Below are 17124 nucleotides of genomic sequence, written 5' to 3'. Positions count from 1 at the left end.
CTGTCAGGACATTGCAGGATATCTGGGTTGACTCATTTTCCCTGGCTTTGTAAAGACTACAGCCCGACGGGAACCCTACTTCCTTGTTCCCACCATCAAAGGCAGGCTTTTCAAAACAAGGGAGGACGTAGTTTATAGGTTCACTGAAGCTTTGTTACCGTGCACTATCTATCCCGAGATTGCGAAATAATTAGCTACAATGGCTTCTTCTGATGAGTCCTCTTTCCAAGAAGAGCTGACCGACAACACATTTTTTTTTGCATAGGAAGATACAGCCCTATTTATTTGAGCCAGAATACACTGAGGAGGAATTGAGACAGTGAGCAAAATAATTGTGAGACCAGCAAGGAGTTGTGGCAATTTACACAAACTGTACCAGGACTCAGGAGGGCTATTGACAAACAGAGAATTAGTGAACATAAAAGTTCAATCAGGAGAAATGACAGGGATTATCCAGTCGCTGTACATTTCAATGACCTGAAGCATGACATTGCCACCTTTAGATTTTGTTGCATAGAGAAATTTAAGATATCAGACAGGGGAAGAGATACTCTGAGTAAAAGAGAATGTTTTTGGATTTTCACCCTCCAGACATTATTTCCTAAAGGACTTAATGATGAAATGCCTATGTATGTTATGTTGTGAATTTGAACATGAAATATGTGTCTCTTGTAGATTATTTTGGCGTTTTTCGTATGATGTACCCTATGACTAATGAAAATTTCCAATGTCCTGATTGAGATTTTACAGACGTGTTTAATACGCCTTATTTATACACTTTTGTAATATTTATGAAATGCATATTGTTATATTTGGTAGCACTTATTTATTTTTCCTTTGCCTCCAACCCCCTTCCATGTGTAGAACGGATGTGGGTGGGGCCAGGTCCACATAATGGTGCAACTTTCAAAAAATCCCAAAAGCTCTGACGAAGGCTGTGTTTCCTATACCTAAAATGTACTGTATTCTGACGGTCTAGCTAGTTAGCTAAACTGGATTTTTTTTGATGATGGCGTAGAGAAAAGGAATGACTTTGGCTTTATGACTGATACATTATTAGTCTTGGAGTAACTATACCTGTGTGTTGTAGCTAGCTAGCTAATGTGTGTCTGTAGGATAATTCTACACCATGCTGCTACAGTAAGAATACAGAGAGTACACAACGATTGCCCATGAATGTCTAGTAGTGCTTTCGTTTTTCTTTCACAGACAATACCACTTTGATACAAATAAGTTGATGACTCTAAAGAGGAGATGTGAAAGGTCCCATAAAACAACAATCTCCCCTTGTATAAAAGTGACTCTGAACACCTCATTGCACCACCCAAACGCACCGTATGCAAGTATTCCCTTTGTAGAGCTGTAGTACTGTAAGCGTTAGTAGTATATTTGTATTGTACTGTTTATACTGTATATATATGTCATAAATTGCCATAACTGTTACTGCATACTGATGTGTAAACTCTTCTCGGTCTCCAGAGCAAATACACTTTGTCCTGAATACAAGCCACGTCTACTTATTTGTTATATTGACAGACCAATCTGCTGTTTTATTGAAATCTGTTTACTTGCCAACAAAGTCAAGTTTAAATGATACACCAACTCTCTGCATCATTTGTTTTAGCAGTAAGACTGAAGCTAGTTTATATAAATGCACTTCATGAATATCACAATGAAATGATCCAGAAGGTGAAGTCAACTTTACGCTTGTGTACATATGTACAACAGCTAACAATATCTATACCACAATGCAATTGTGAGCATACTAGGCATTCTATATTGTACTACAACATCAGTCTAACTTAATATGGATGTTGTGTAGGTTGAATGTTTAAGGCAGGTTCCATAACGTTTTTTCAGCTAGTCAACCTCTTCTTTTGTTGGGTAATGGTAGCAGGCGCTGTGGCGGTTCTTCACCACTCACTGCTTCGACCTCTTGTAGAAGATTTGTATGTACTGCAAGTCCCCTGGAAAGACATGAAGACTGATCATGAGTATGTGTAATCATACATTAAACCTCATGTTCATCTGTAACCAAAATAGGGTACAGTAGACTGGCATGTGTTTTATTACACTTTGAGTCAATAATGGGGCATTGAGATGGGCTGTTAGCAAAGATGTGAAAAGTTTGAGGGGGGCTTGACTTGTAGACAGTCTAGTTGTGTATTGTTATGTATGAGCAAGTACAGTTGTACTGTTGAGTAGACAAGCACTGCCAACAATAAAGGCAATAGGCCAGAAGAATATACTGTACTAACAGCCCTTCTCCCAAATGCAAAATAACTGATTGCAAGGATGTGAAAAGTTTGAGGAGCACTTGTCTTGTAGGCAGTTTAGTTTAATGGGGATTTAGTTTTCTCAAGAGGGTATTGTGCATTCATAAATACCTTTGGCTGTCCTTGCATGTTTCTAAGTCAGATGATGTTGTGCTTGAGCTTATTCGAGGCTGAAAGCTTTCATCCAATGGGTCTACAGGCTCTTTACTACTAAAGCTGGTGTCAAGGTCATTGTCATTAGCAGCAGGATTACTGTAGGACACACAGTAGTCAGTGATCAGCCAACATTTTATTACTTTGTCCCTACCAAGACACACTCAAACAACGTACTATGTCCACCCACCCCCCTCATGTCAATAGATCATGCATACTAACCTTCACACACACAATACACACCCACAACAGACACCAGTCAGTCACCCACACCATCCCCTCCTTACTAACACCTCTTTTACTCCAATTTAGACTTCAAGCCTTGCATGAACAATCAATTAAGTCTCCATAATACAGAGAGAACTACAGTAGACGTTGTAGCCTACTTGTAAACACACCAACTATAACAACAAAACACAAACCACATTTATGCCTAGCTCCAGTATATTTATTTGCTCATCATGGAGTCATGGAAAGATTGAATAGATCTTAGTAAGATTTTAGGAGGTGTTTTACACGAGTTCCTTGTGCTGAGCTTGATGTCGATGCCTCTGCAGATGTTGATGGGATCGGAATCTTAATAGAACACAGTCACATTAGCCTCCGCAGTAGTTACTTCGCTATAGCTACTGTAGCTAGTTAGATAGGTAATTTTCTGCTGCGCTGATATTGGCTGATCGGATAGCTTCCTCTTTGTAGTGAAGGGGGAAATCAATAGAATAGCATCCCTTTTCAACGTTCAATGACATGGCAATCCCATCAGTTGAGACTTCCGTTCCGTTAGAAATCTTCTGGCTGAAAGTGCTGGCTACAAACACAGACGTGGATATTTCTCACATCAATTGGATAACGTTACACCTAGGACTGTGGCAGTCATGAAATGTTGTCAGCTGGTTATTGTCATGCAAAAGTCTCACAGTAATTGACCAATAATTAACATAAACACATTTAGCCAGGCCTCCATGGATACAAGCCACTGATGCACACCTTTGGAATATCTACATAGAAAAAAGTCTAATAAATCATTTTAATATACACAATCACAATAAATTAATTATTTATGTTAGGCAGGTCTAAAGAAACAGTATGATATGAAAAAACTTTTTTTTCTGAAGAACAGAATATAAGTTGGCTTACTATATTTTATCTGGCTATGCACCATGCCATAGGATGTAGGCTTGTTCATTTAGCAGACAACATATGCTTATAAGTGCCATTATAGTAGGAATGTAATTTAACTTAGCTGAATTAAATAGTTGGTAGAGCACGGTGCTTGCAACGCCAGGGTTGTGGGTTTGTTTCCCGTGGGGAACCAGTAGGAAAAAAGTATGAAAATGTATGTAAGTCAACCTGGACAAGAGTTTATGCTAAATTACAAAATAAAATAAAAAATGTTTTTGAGGTTTTCCCATTCCGAAGTGACTGCACATATGAATTGGCAAGTTTAGTTGTGAATGATACAAACTTTTGAATGTCTTAGAAATCAAAATGTATATGGGCTGCATGATGCGACTATAGGCTGTTGATGATAGTAATGATTTGAGTCGCACAAAAAGCTAGAGCTCTATGCCCTGCCTCAGGCTGCACACGCTGTTCTCTCATCAAATGATCATATTTTCAATTTTATCTTGTCTTTACTAATATGTAAAATTTGTTTAGATTAGAATGGCCCATTATCAAATTGGCAGGAACAGGGGCAGGGGAAAAAATACATGTCATCTTTATGCACTCAAATAGCGAATGGAGGCCACTTTCCCGCCGGTTTGTTTTTCACTCATGCAGGGTTGGATACTCTGGTCATTTCACTCCACATATCATTTATTTTAACCATTATTTAACTAGGCAGGTCAGTAAATAACAAATTCTTATTTACAATGACGGCCTAGGAACAGTGGGTTAACTGCCTTTTTCAGGGGCAGAACGATAGATTTTTACCTTGTCAGCTCAGGGATTCGATCTAACAACCTTTGGTTACTGGTCCAATGCGTTAAACACTAGGCTAACTGCCGCCTAAGGTATATCACACTTTATTTGTCACATGCGCCGAATACAACAAGCGTAGACCTTACTGTGAAACACTTAATTACAAGCCCTTAACCAACTGCAGTTCAAGAGTTAAGAAAGTATTTACCAAATAAACTAAAGTAAAAAATATTAAAAGTAACACAATAAAAATCAATAACAAGGCCATATACAGGGGGTACCGGTACCCTCTTGAAGCTAGGGGGCACTATTTTTATTTTTGGAAAAATAACGTTCCCAAAGTAAACGGCCTATTTCTCAGGACCAGATGCTAGAATATGCATATAATTGACAGCTTAGGATAGAAAACACTCTAAAGTTTCCAAAACTGTAAAAAATATTGTCTGTGAATATAACAGAACTGATATTGCAGGCGAAAGCCTGAGGAAAATCCAATCAGGAAGTGACTCTTATTTTGAAAGCTCTGTGTTCCTATGCATCCCTATTGACCATTGAAAGGGATATCAACCAGATTCCTTTTTCTGTGGATTCCCTACGGTGTCTACAGCCTTTAGACGTAGTTTCAGGCCTTTATTTTGAAGAATGAGCGTAAACGTCAATATTGCGTAAGTGGTCAGTTGTTGGCTCTCAGTGTGATTTTTGCGCAAAACAGAGAGGTAGCCATTTTTCCTCCCGGTCCTAGTGAAAAGCCAACTGTCCCGGTTGATATATTATCGAATAGATATTTGAAAAACACCTTGAGGATTGATTATAAAAAATGTTTGCCATGTTTCTGTCGATATTATGGATATAATTTGGAATTTTTATCTGCGTTGTCGTGACCGCTATTTCCGGTGGATCCCTGGGCATAACGCATCAAACTAATGGAGGTATTTGGATATAAAAAATATCTTTACGGAACAAAAGGAACATTTGCTGTCTAACTGGGAGTCTCGTGAGTGAAAACATCAGAAGATCATCAAAGGTAAACAATTCATTTGATTGCTTTTCTGATTTTCGTGACCAAGTTTCCTGCCGCTAGGTGTACATAATGTTTTGTTTTTAATATCGATAGACTTACACAAATGCTTGTATTGTTTTCGCTGTAAAGCATAATTTCAAAATCTGAGTTGACAGGGTGATTAACAAAAGGCTAAGCTGTGTTTCGGTATATTTCACTTGTGATTTCATGAATATGAATATTTTCTAGTAAGATTATTTGACCGTTGCGCTATGCTATTTAGCGTAGTTGATGACAATTATCCAGGATTCGGGATGTTTGGTTTCAAGTGGGTACCGAGTCAGTGTGCGGGGGTATAGGCAGTTGAGGTAATTTGTATATGTAGATAGGGGTGAAGTGACTTTTGTCATGACGTTGTCCTTTTTGGGAACAGCGAGCAACATCCCCCTCTCTCTCCTACACCCAGGCTGGTGTTAGGCAGGCCATAAATTCCTGGAGGAGATTCTTCCTCATGGCCCGACAGTATAGAGAGAGAGTGAGTTTTCATAGAGAGAAGAAAGGAACTTCTTCCAGCTCACAGAACTTGAGAACTGAACAATATTCATGTTCTGGAGAAGGTATAAATGGTTGGTGAAGAAGCCAGCTACGAACTGGTCCGTTTGGTACAATTTTGTGAAATTCATGAGAGCCAATACAGCCACATTACCATAACCCTGTTTATACAAGAGTCTCAGTTGTGAGGCTTTCATCTAATTGGTGTATAAAATGAATGAGTAAAGATGAAACAATTTGGGAAATTATGTAATGTGATTTTATACTGTTTAATGAATAGCAGCAGTGTACAAAAAATGGGGGGGGGGGGGGGGGGCGTGTCAATGTAAATAGTCTGGTGGCCATTTGATTAATTGTTCAGCAGTCTTATGGCTTGGGAGGTAGAAGCTGTTAAGGTGCCTTTTTGTCCTAGATTTGGTGCTCCGGTACCGCTTGCCATGCGCTAGCAGAGAAAAGAGTCCTTGACTTGGGTGACTGGAGGCTCTGACCATTTTTTGAGGATCGGGGAACCCATACCAAATCTTTTCATTCTCCTGAGGGGGAAAAGGTTTTGTCTTGCCCTCTTCACGACTGTTGCGGTGTGTTTGGACCATGATAGTTCGTTGGTGGAAGTTTCAAGGAACTTGAAACTCTCGACCGGCTCCACTACAGCAACGTCGATGTTAATGGGGTCTGTTTGGCCTGCCTTTTTCTGTAGTCCACGATCAGCTCCTTTGTCTTGCTCAAATTGAGAGAAAGGTTATTATCCTGGCACCACACACAATTTTCTGACCTCCCTATAGCCTGTTTCATTGTTGTTGGTGATCAGCCCTACCACTGTTGTGCCGTCAGCAAACTTAATGATGGTGTTGGACTCGTGTTTGGCCACGCAGTAGTGGGTGAACAGGGAGTACAGGAGGGGAATAAGTACACACCCCCGAAGGACCAGAGTGTTGAGGATAAGCATGGCAGACGTGTTGCAACCGACCCTTACCACCTGGGGGCAGCCCCATCAGGAAGTCCAGGATTCAGTTGCAGAGGGAGGTATTTAAGTCCCAAAGCCCTTAGCTTAGTGATGAGCGTCCTGGGCACTATGGTGTTGAATGATGAGCTGTAGTCAATGAACAGCATTCTCACATAGGTGTCAGAATCAACCACTATTTGAGGAGCATGCAGCCTCTTGCTGTGCAACAGGTGACATTCCGCGCAAACTCTGTATGCCATGGGCACTCCACAACAAAACATACAGTATTTAATTAAACTGTCGACAACCCATCTTTCTGTGTGCTTGAGGAAGGGATGAAGAAGAGAGGGGAGGAGGTTAAAACACATGGTGGTGAGATATTATGTACGTAATGGGTCAGCCTATGAATTATGAAAATAGAAAAAAATACAAATTCACTATAATTGTAGGCTAGCTCTGAATTTGTTTAATTTTGCGTATAGACTAGACTAGACTTATGTACCGAAGACATCTTAAATCAGTTAATTTAATATTTTTCTGCTGTGCATAATATGAGGAAGGGCTATGTATTGTACAATGGCACAATAATTTTTTTAATTCATGTTTTTTTCGGGCTACGGCTCATATATATATATATATATATATACACTGTTCAAAAAAAATAAAGGGGACACTTAAACAACACAATGTAACTCCAAGTCAATCACACTTCTGTGAAATCAAACTGTCCACTTAGGAAGCAACACTGATTGATAATACATTTCACATGCTGTTGTGCAAATGGAATAGACAACAGCTGGAAATTATAGGCAATTAGCAAGACACCCCCAATAAAGGAGTGGTTCTGCAGGTGGTGACCACAGACCACTTCTAAGTTCCTATGCTTACTGGCTGATGTTTTGGTCACTTTTGAATGTTGGCGGTGCTTTCACTCTAGTGGTAGCATGAGACGGAGTCTACAACCCACACAAGTGGCTCAGGTAGTGCAGCTCATCCAGGATGGCACATCAATGCGAGCTGTGGCAAGAAGGTTTGCTGTGTCTGTCAGCGTAGTGTCCAGAGCATGGAGGCGCTACCAGGAGACAGGCCAGTACATCAGGAGATGTGGAGGATGCCGTAGGAGGGCAACAACCCAGCAGCAGGACCGCTACCTCTGCCTTTGTGCAAGGAAGAGCAGGAGGAGCACTGCCAGCGCCCTGCAAAATGACCTCCAGCAGGCCACAAATGTGCATGTGTCTGCTCAAACGATCAGAAACAGACTCCATGAGAGTGGTATGATGGCCCAACGTCCACAGGTGGGGGTTGTGCTTGCAGCTCAACACAGTGCAGGACGTTTGGCATTTGCCAGAGAACACCAAGATTGGCAAATTCGCCACTGGCGCCCTGTGCTCTTCACAGATGAAAGCAGGTTCACACTGAGCACGTGACAGACGTGACAGTCTGGAGACGCCGTGGAGAACGTTCTGCTGCCTGCAACATCCTCCAGCATGACCGGTTTGGCGGTGGGTCAGTCATGGTGTGGGGTGGCATTTCTTTGGGGGGCTGCACAGCCCTCCATGTGCTCGCCAGAGGTAGCCTGACTGACATTAGGTACCGAGATGAGATCCTCAGACCCCTTGTGAGACCATATGCTGGTGCAGTTGGCCTTGGGTTCCTCCTAATGCAAGACAAGACCTCATGTGGCTGGAGTGTGTCAGCAGTTCCTGCAAGAGGAAGGCATTGATGCTATGGACTGGCCCGCCCGTTCCCCAGACCTGAATCCAATTGAGCACATCTGGAACATCATGTCTTGCTCCATCCACCAACGCCACGTTGCCACGTTGCACCACAGACTCTTCAAGTCTGCAAGGAGATCCCTCAGGAGACCATCCGCCACCTCATCAGGAGCATGCCCAGGCGTTGTAGGGAGGTCATGCAGGCACATGGAGGCCACACACACTACTGAGCCTCATTTTGACTTGTTTTAAGGACATTACATCAAAGTTGGATCAGCCTGTAGTGTGGTTTTCCACTTTAATTTTGAGTGTGACTCCAATTCCAGACCTCCATGGGTTGATACATTTGATTTTCATTGATCATTTTAGTGTGATTTTGTTGTCTGCACATTCAACTATGTAAAGAAAAAAGTATTTCATAAGAATATTTCATTCATTCAGATCTAGGATGTGTTATATTATCAATCAGTGTTGCTTCCTAAGTGGACAGTTTGATTTCACAGAAGTGTGATTGACTTGGAGTTACATTGTGTTGTTTAAGTGTTCCCTTTATTTTTTTGAGCAGTATATATATATATATAAATAAGCCAATGCATATATGAATATGCTTATGGATGTTTTGAATTAATCATCAGCTTAGAAAGCGCTGTCCAATTCGTTTTGTTAGGCTTTGGAACAACATCCAGAATGACCATGTTTTATACTCAGTTTCAACCTGTTGTTGAACTTCTTCTTTCTTCAAATTGATCAATCACAGTGAGGTGAGCTTTAAAAGCACACACTTTTTCATGATAAGTGTGTGATGTGATTTTTGATGTCAGAGTGCTTAGAGCCCTGAGTACCAGGCCATTAGTAACCTGATGATCGTTAGTGAGTTGGGTACTAACAAAGCATGTCCAGAGTGCATAAGTGAGACTACCGTGACTCTACGGTCAGTTGGAATTTTACTGAGGTCATGACTCATGACTGCAGTCGTGGTGGTAATACGATCACCGCAACAGCCCTAGTTACACCACGGGGTGGTCCTCCACGTCCTGAAATCGCTATGAATTCTGGATAATGTGGTTTGCTTACAACCAGGAAATGTTGCTGGCTCATTTCTACCGGTGAGATGCAGAAAAGCTCGTATTTACGTGTAGTGAGGAAATTTGAAATGTTTATGACAGGAATTAAATGTTAACTAATGGAACTATATATAGCCAAATAGAGCAGCAGTGAAATGTCCCTTTAATGTCCTCAAAGCCTACTCAACATGCATCGGTAAGGACAAAATTATTTTCCTGAGCGAGACAATGTTGTTTGTGATGGTCGACCTGTGTGATAGCTGAATCAATCCCACACTCCTCACCGGGAACATATGAACAGGCTATTAAATGGGACAGAGAGGTACTTGTGTTTGTGTCTGGTTTCCCCAGTAAATGGCCATGCTCCAAGGGGAAGGCAGACAGGCATACTGATAATGAACAACAACACTGAATGCATTTGGCATGCCATTAGCTGGCCCTCCCATGCCCTGCCTGGGTGCCTCTAATGATTTCAAGAAAAGAATGCTCCAGTGTTTGTGTGTCTGCTGTATCTATATGTCTGCACATGTTTTTCAGCACAGGTAGTGTGTACTCATGTGACCATGTGTATAGTCGGCATGTGTTGCTTATACTGTGTAGCGTGTGTGTGTGTGTGTGTGTGTGTGTGTGTGTGTGTGTGTGTGTGTGTGTGTGTGTGTGTGTGTGTGTGTGTGTGTGTGTGTTTTCCGCAATTGCTAATGGCTATAGTATGATGAATTGGCTTAATAATTCCAGTTAGGTAGTCTAGTGATTAAATCTTCATTACAGTTCCCAGTCACTCCCTGCTCCACATTGATTGCCAGTGAACTCAATTCCTCTTAATTCTGCAGTAACTTTGTGACTGAACCAGGACAGAAGCATCAACAAACAACAACTCGCACAGTGCACACAAACAAAGCATACTATTTGTGGTTATTGTTAGTTAGTTTTCACACACACACTTGCATGTACGCACACACACAGACTTGCATACCACAGGCACACATATACACACGCACAGACACATACATAGATGCACAGACACACACACACACAACATTTATTGATGTTTTGTCTCCTTATTGATGTTGTCTAATTTCCACTTGTGGCTTTTCCATTTTAGATAACTGGCCCACTAATGAGTATCAGAAGTAAATTGTCTGTGATAGGTATTGACACACTACTACACTGCACCTGCAGAACATATTATGCATCTCTTTAAGCTGGTATAGCTGTGTGTGTCTGACCTTCAGGGAACACTTTATAGGTCCCTTATTAAACCATTTCTAAACCGTTTGTAAATAGTTTACTTACCATTTATCCTTATTCTTATATTTGTAAATGGCAATATGCAATCTCAAAATAGTTCTGTAAACATTTATAAACACTTTAAATGTATTAATGATTTATAAGATAATTAATAAGGTATATGATCATAGCAGGGAAGTTCAAAGTCAAAAAGTAGTACTGCAGGCATTGTTAGCAAATAACAGGAACCCACATTATTGTGAATGGAAAGAAAGCTATATTTGTGGTCAATTTTCGTGTAAATATATATATATATTTTTGGAGACAATCATGGTACCAATAATTGATTCTAAAACACCAGATGTATGTCCTTGAACCAATTATTTTAAAACCGCACAGAAGAAGTTATAAGGATAATTGAGTTGCTAATGGCAGCCTGCAGTACAATAGTCGGCCATCAACTTGAGGTAGTCAATGAAAGGGGGCAGCAATGAGCTAGCCTGCAATGTCACTTCCTGGAGTAGCTCAACCTGCCCATGTTATGTCTCCATGAGATGACATCTTTCCAACTTAATTTCGCTTCAGTGCGCTATTGAGTTTTCACATAGGAATAAATGGTGTCAAGTGATTGATTGCTTTGTCCATTCATATATAGTCATTGGATCACAGTATGTTCACAATTTGGAAATAATTAATAATATACTACAAATGTACATATAAACTGGTTATAATGAGTTATTGTCAAATCAAAATATTATTTATAAGGCATGTTAAATGGTTGATTAATGGATTGACTCACCATTTATATACATATTTATAAATGTATTTATATAGGTCATGAATGGTAAGCTTAAGCAATAAGGCCCGAGGGGGCGTGGTATATGGCCAATATACCATGGCTAGGGGCTGTTCTTATGCATGACGCAATGCAGAGTACATGGACACAGCCCTTAGCCGTGGTATATTAGTCACACCCCAAACCCCCGGGGTGCCTTCTTGCTATTATAAACTGGTTACCAACGTAATTAGAGCAGTAAAACAAAATTGGGTCTCCAACCACCCAGTTGATAATTGTTAATGAGTGCATTTATAACTGTGAGTTCATGCACTTACTAATTGATTGATAACTAATGTAGATCCTTATAAACCATTTACTAATTATTGATAAACGATTTTGCAGGTCCTAATCTAAAGTTACTGATGTTAGCGTTGTGTAATTCAATGGGCTACTTAGGCATTAGCTAGCCTAGCATTTTACAAAAAAGGCAGTATAATGAAAAATTTGCATGATTTAAATTTTCTCGATTTCGCAGCTTGGATTAATGGGATCATTAGGAGTACAGCGGCACCTTGCATCGCTGGATTGTGGTACATTTTGAAGTCTTATCCTTCGTCCATCACCATGTTGAAAATATATTAGCATAGAACGGTTTTGATCTGAAGGTCGACTGAACTTCAAAAGAATTTCACATTTCAATTGTATTTCAAAAGAACAAAACATGCTATTCTTGTCACGCCCTGATCTGTTTCAGATCCAGTTTTTCTGGACTCCATTCCTGCCTGCCTGACCATTCTGACTGCCCTGACCTCGAGCCTGCCTGCTATTCTGTACCTCTGAACTGGTTTTGACCTTTTGCCTGTCCACGAAAATTAGCTTGCCTATCCCTTTTGGATTGTTAATAAACATCTTGGACTCTAACCATCTGCCTCCTGTGTCTGCATCTGGGACTCGCCTTGTGCCCTTATAGTACGAACTGGCCTTCGTCGCCGCATGCATGGTATGTGCGCCAAGCAAGACTCCGTGGCAAGCTCCGCCTGAACTCCTACAGCCACTTCCTGTATCTCATCGCTCCTGGTCCCATATTTCTCTGGATTTCGTCACTGGGCTTCCTCCATCAGATGGCAACACTACCATTCTGACGGTGGTGGACAGATTCTCCAAGGCTGCCCATTGCATCCCCATTCCTAAATTACCTTCAGCCAAGGAGACGGTCCAGCTTATGGTGCAGCACGTCTAACGTATCAATGGACTCCCTTTTTGACGTTGTCTCGGACCGGGATCCTCGGTTCTCGTCCCAATTCTGGAAGGCATTCTGCACTCTTATTGGGTCATCAGCCAGCATATCCTCTGGGTTTCATCCTCAATCTAATGGCCAGTCGGAGCAAGCCAATCAAGATATAGAGACGGCACTCTGGTGTCTGGTTGTCAGTGACCCCACCTCCTGGAGTCAGCAACTAGTCTGGGTGGAATATGCCAGGAACAATCTCCCTTGCTCGGTTACTGGACTATCCCCTATCAAATGCTCCATGGGGAATCAGCCCCCGCTCTTCCCAGAGCAAGACGTTGAGGTCAACGTACCTTCAGCCCAGATGTTTGTACGCCGCTGTCGGCGTACCTGAAAAAGACCTAGGGCGGCTCTTCTCAAGACCAGCTCCAAGTATCGGTCGACAAGGGGACCGCCATCGGACTCTGGCTCCTCGCTATCGGGTCGGGCTGAGGGTATGGCGGTCCACTGCTGCCCCTCTGCTGTTTACCAGTACCCTCCGTGTTCACCCTACATTTCCTGTTTCCAGGATTAAACCCTTGTCTCACTGTCCTCTGTCTTATGCTTCTAGCTGCCTGCTATTCAGTCCCAGTTGCTAATATATGCATATTATTTGTATATGGATAGATAGAATGCACTGGATAGAAAACACTCTGAAGTTTCTAAAACTGTTTGAATGATGTCTGTGAGTATAACATAACTCATATGGCAGGCAAAAACCTGAGAAAAAATCCAACCAGGAAGTTGGAAATCTGAGGTTGGTCGTTTTTCATCTCATTCCCTATTGAAGATACAGTGGGATATTGGTCATATTCCACTTCCAAATGCTTCCACTAGATGTCAACAGTCTTTAGAACCTTGTTTGATGCTTCTACTGTGAAGTGGGGCGAATGAGAGGGGAATGAGTCAGGGCTCTGGCAAAGTGCCATGAGCTCATGACGCTCGTTCACGTGAGAGCAAGCTCTGTTCCATTGCGTTACTACAGACAAAGGAGTTCTCCGGTTGGAACATTATTGAAGATTTATGTTAAAAACATCCTAAAGATTGATCCTATACTTCGTTTGACATGTTTCTACGGACTGTAACAGAACTTTTTGACTTTGTCTGCTCCTAGTGAACATGCATCATGAATTTTGGTTTGTGAACTGAACGCGCTAACAAAAGGAGGTATTTGGACATAAATTATAGACATTATCGAACAAAACAAACATTTATTGTGGAACTGGGATTCCTGGGAGTGCATTGTGATGAAGATTATCAAAGGTAAGTGAATATTTATAATGTTATTTCTGACTTCTGTTGACTCCAACATGGCGGATATCTGTTTGGGTTGTTTTGGTCTCTGAGCGCCGTACTCAGATTATTGCATGGTTTGCTTTTTCGGTAAAGCTTTTATGAAATCTGACACAGCGGTTGCATTAAGGAGAAGTTTATCTGAAGTTCCATGTATAACACTTGCATTTTCATCAACATTTATGATGAGTATTTCTGTAAATACTCACTGGATGTTTTTGGAACTACTAAACACAGTTAGAATACACATTGTGCCCATGATTGCATATGTTCTTGCATGTACCGAAACACAATTGATCAATAACAGAAAAAAGCTGTGAATAAAACAGGATGTCCATTTGCGTTGTTCAACATTGACTCACCCGCTTGACATCTTTCCCAAACGTCTCACTGTAGCTGGTCCCCAGGATCTCAAACTGGACGTGGGAGTTAGAACCTTCGGCACGGAAGTCCATCATTCCTGTTAACCCGGTGATCCGTCTCTATGGCAACAGCATAATAACAAGGATACTTTAAGTGGTTTCTAATCAATCAATGAAATGCATTTTATTTAGCCCTTTTTACATCAGCAGTTGTCCCAAAGTGCTGTACAGATACCCAGCATAAAACAAATGCAGGTTAGTGTTTTTTTTATATAATTCTTGTTCTGGAGGCAGCTCTGCAGAGTGGTTACTAGCTGGCACAGACACAAAGTCATAAAATCAGTTTTTAAACCTAACCTTAACCACACCACTATTTTAGTATTTTTTTAATGTAACCTTTATTTAACTACGCAAGTCAGTTAAGAATACATTCTTATTTACAATGAAGGCCTACCGGGGAACAGTGGGTTTGTTCAGGGGCAGATTGACAGATTTTTACCTTGTCATCTCGGGGATTCGATCCAGCAACCTTTTCTGTTACTGGCTCAAAGCCTAACCTTAATCCTAAATTAAGACCAAAAAGCATATTTTTGTTTTAATACATTTTTACAATGTAGTCAATTTTGACTTTGCATCTGGCCTATCTAAGGGGAAATCGCTCAGTTCTGCCTTCAGGACAAGACTCACCAAAATGAATGTCAACCTGCGCCTAAAACCCCAAAGAGCAAACAATGCAGAGGCAGAGGCACAGTGGCTAGGACAAACTCCTTAAAAGGCAGGAACTGAGGAAAGCTCAAATCTCTAATATGCTTTGAGTGGTCTATAACATGTTCAGCAATCATCTAAGTTGATTGCTGAACATGTCTGTGTCCACATTTTAAATAAGTACACTACAACGCAACCTACGCTTGAGTGCCAACGGAGTACAAATGCATCCAAATGCTGATGCATCTATATGAGGTGATATGGAAAGGATACTTTATAAACTCATACTATATGGCTTATACAGTGCATTCAGAAAGTATTCAGACCCCTTTACTTTTCCAAAAATGTTTACAGCCTTATTCTAAAAGTGATACAATAAAAAAATGATCCTCAACAATCTACACACAACACCCCATAATAAAAGAGCGAAAACAGATTTTTAGAAATGTTTGCGAATATAAAAACAGAACCTTATGCACATAAGCATTCAGACCCTTTGCTATGAGATTCGAAATTGAGCTCAGGTGGATCCTGTTTCCATTGATCACCCTTGAGATGTTTCTACAACTTGATTGGAGTCCTGTGGTAAATTAAATTAATTGGAATTGATTTGGAAAGACACACACTTGTCAAAATAAGGTCCCACAGCTGACAGTGAATGTCATAGCAAAAACTAAGCAATGAGGTCGAAGGAATTGTTCGTAGAGCTCCGAGACAGGATTGTGTCGAGGCACAGATCTGGGGAAGAGTACCAAAAAATGTCTGCAGTGCTGAAGGTCCCCAACAACCCAGCAGCCTCCATTTTTATATGGAAGAAGTTTGGAAGCAGCAAGACTCTTCCTAGAGCTGGCCAAACTGAGCAATCGGGGGAGAAGGGCCTTGGTCAGGGAGGTGACCAAGAACCTGATGGTCACTCTGACAGAGCACCAGAGTTCCTCTGTGGAGATGTGAGAACGTTCCAGAAGGACAACCATCTCTGCAGTACTCCTGCAAAAAGGCTGTTATGGTAGAGTGGCTAGACAGAAGCCACTCCTCAGTAAAAGGCACATGACAGCCTTCCTGGAGTTTGCCAAAAGGCACCTAAAAGACTCTTAGAAACCAAGATTGAGCTCTTTGGCCTGAATGCCAAGCATTATTCTGGAGGAAATCTTGCACCACCCCTACGGTGATGCATGGTGGTGGCAGCATCATGCTGTGGGATGTTTTTCAGCGGTAGGGACTGAGTTACTAGTCAGGATCGAGAGAAAGATGAACGGAGCAAAGTACAGAGAGATCCTTGATGAAAACCTATTCCAGAGCGTTCAGGACCTACAACAGGACAACAAACCTAAGCACATAGCCATGACAATGCATGAGTGGCTTCGGGACAAGTCTCCGAATGTCCTTGAGTGGCCCAGCCAGAACCCGGACTTGAACCTGATCGAACATCTCTGGAGAGACCTGAAAATAGCTTTGCAGTGATGCTCCCATTGAACCTGACAGAGCTTGAGAGGATCTGCAGAGAAGAATGGGAGACACTCCCCAAATGCAGGTGTGCCAAGCTTGTGGCGTCATACCCAAGAAGACTTAAGGCTGTAATCGCTGCCAAAGGTGCCTCAACAAACTACTGAGTAAAGGGTCTGAATACTTAAGTAAATGCAATATTTCAGTTTTCTATATTTTATAAATGAGCAAAATGCACTGAATGCACTGTATGGTTTCTGAATGCACTGTATGGTCCAACTAGCTGGACCACCAAGCTTACCAGCTCAATTTCTATACAGACCATTGATTTTAGGTCAACGACAGGAACATGTGCTGATAAGAACATCTACTGTAGAAAAAGGGGTGCAAAGCAGGGCCGTGCACAGACCTTCAAGGGGGCAG

The 17124-nt window shown here is 41.4% G+C and overlaps 1 protein-coding gene across 1 annotated transcript in view; it reads right to left on the bottom strand.

Annotated features, from left to right (window-relative positions):
* LOC110502511 (glutamate receptor ionotropic, delta-1) overlaps positions 1–17124 on the bottom strand; it is a 450947-nt gene that overhangs the window by 70715 nt on the left and 363108 nt on the right. Inside the window, exon 8 of the mRNA XM_036960054.1 lies at positions 14554–14673. Within this exon, the coding sequence (XP_036815949.1) occupies positions 14554–14673 (120 nt within the window). The remainder of the gene's footprint in view (positions 1–14553; positions 14674–17124) is intronic.

This window comes from Oncorhynchus mykiss, chromosome 23, assembly GCF_013265735.2.
Source record: "Oncorhynchus mykiss isolate Arlee chromosome 23, USDA_OmykA_1.1, whole genome shotgun sequence".
Lineage (NCBI taxonomy): Eukaryota > Metazoa > Chordata > Actinopteri > Salmoniformes > Salmonidae > Oncorhynchus > Oncorhynchus mykiss.
The sequence above is the reverse complement of the archived record's forward strand: the minus strand, read 5'-3'. Positions and strand labels throughout refer to the sequence as shown.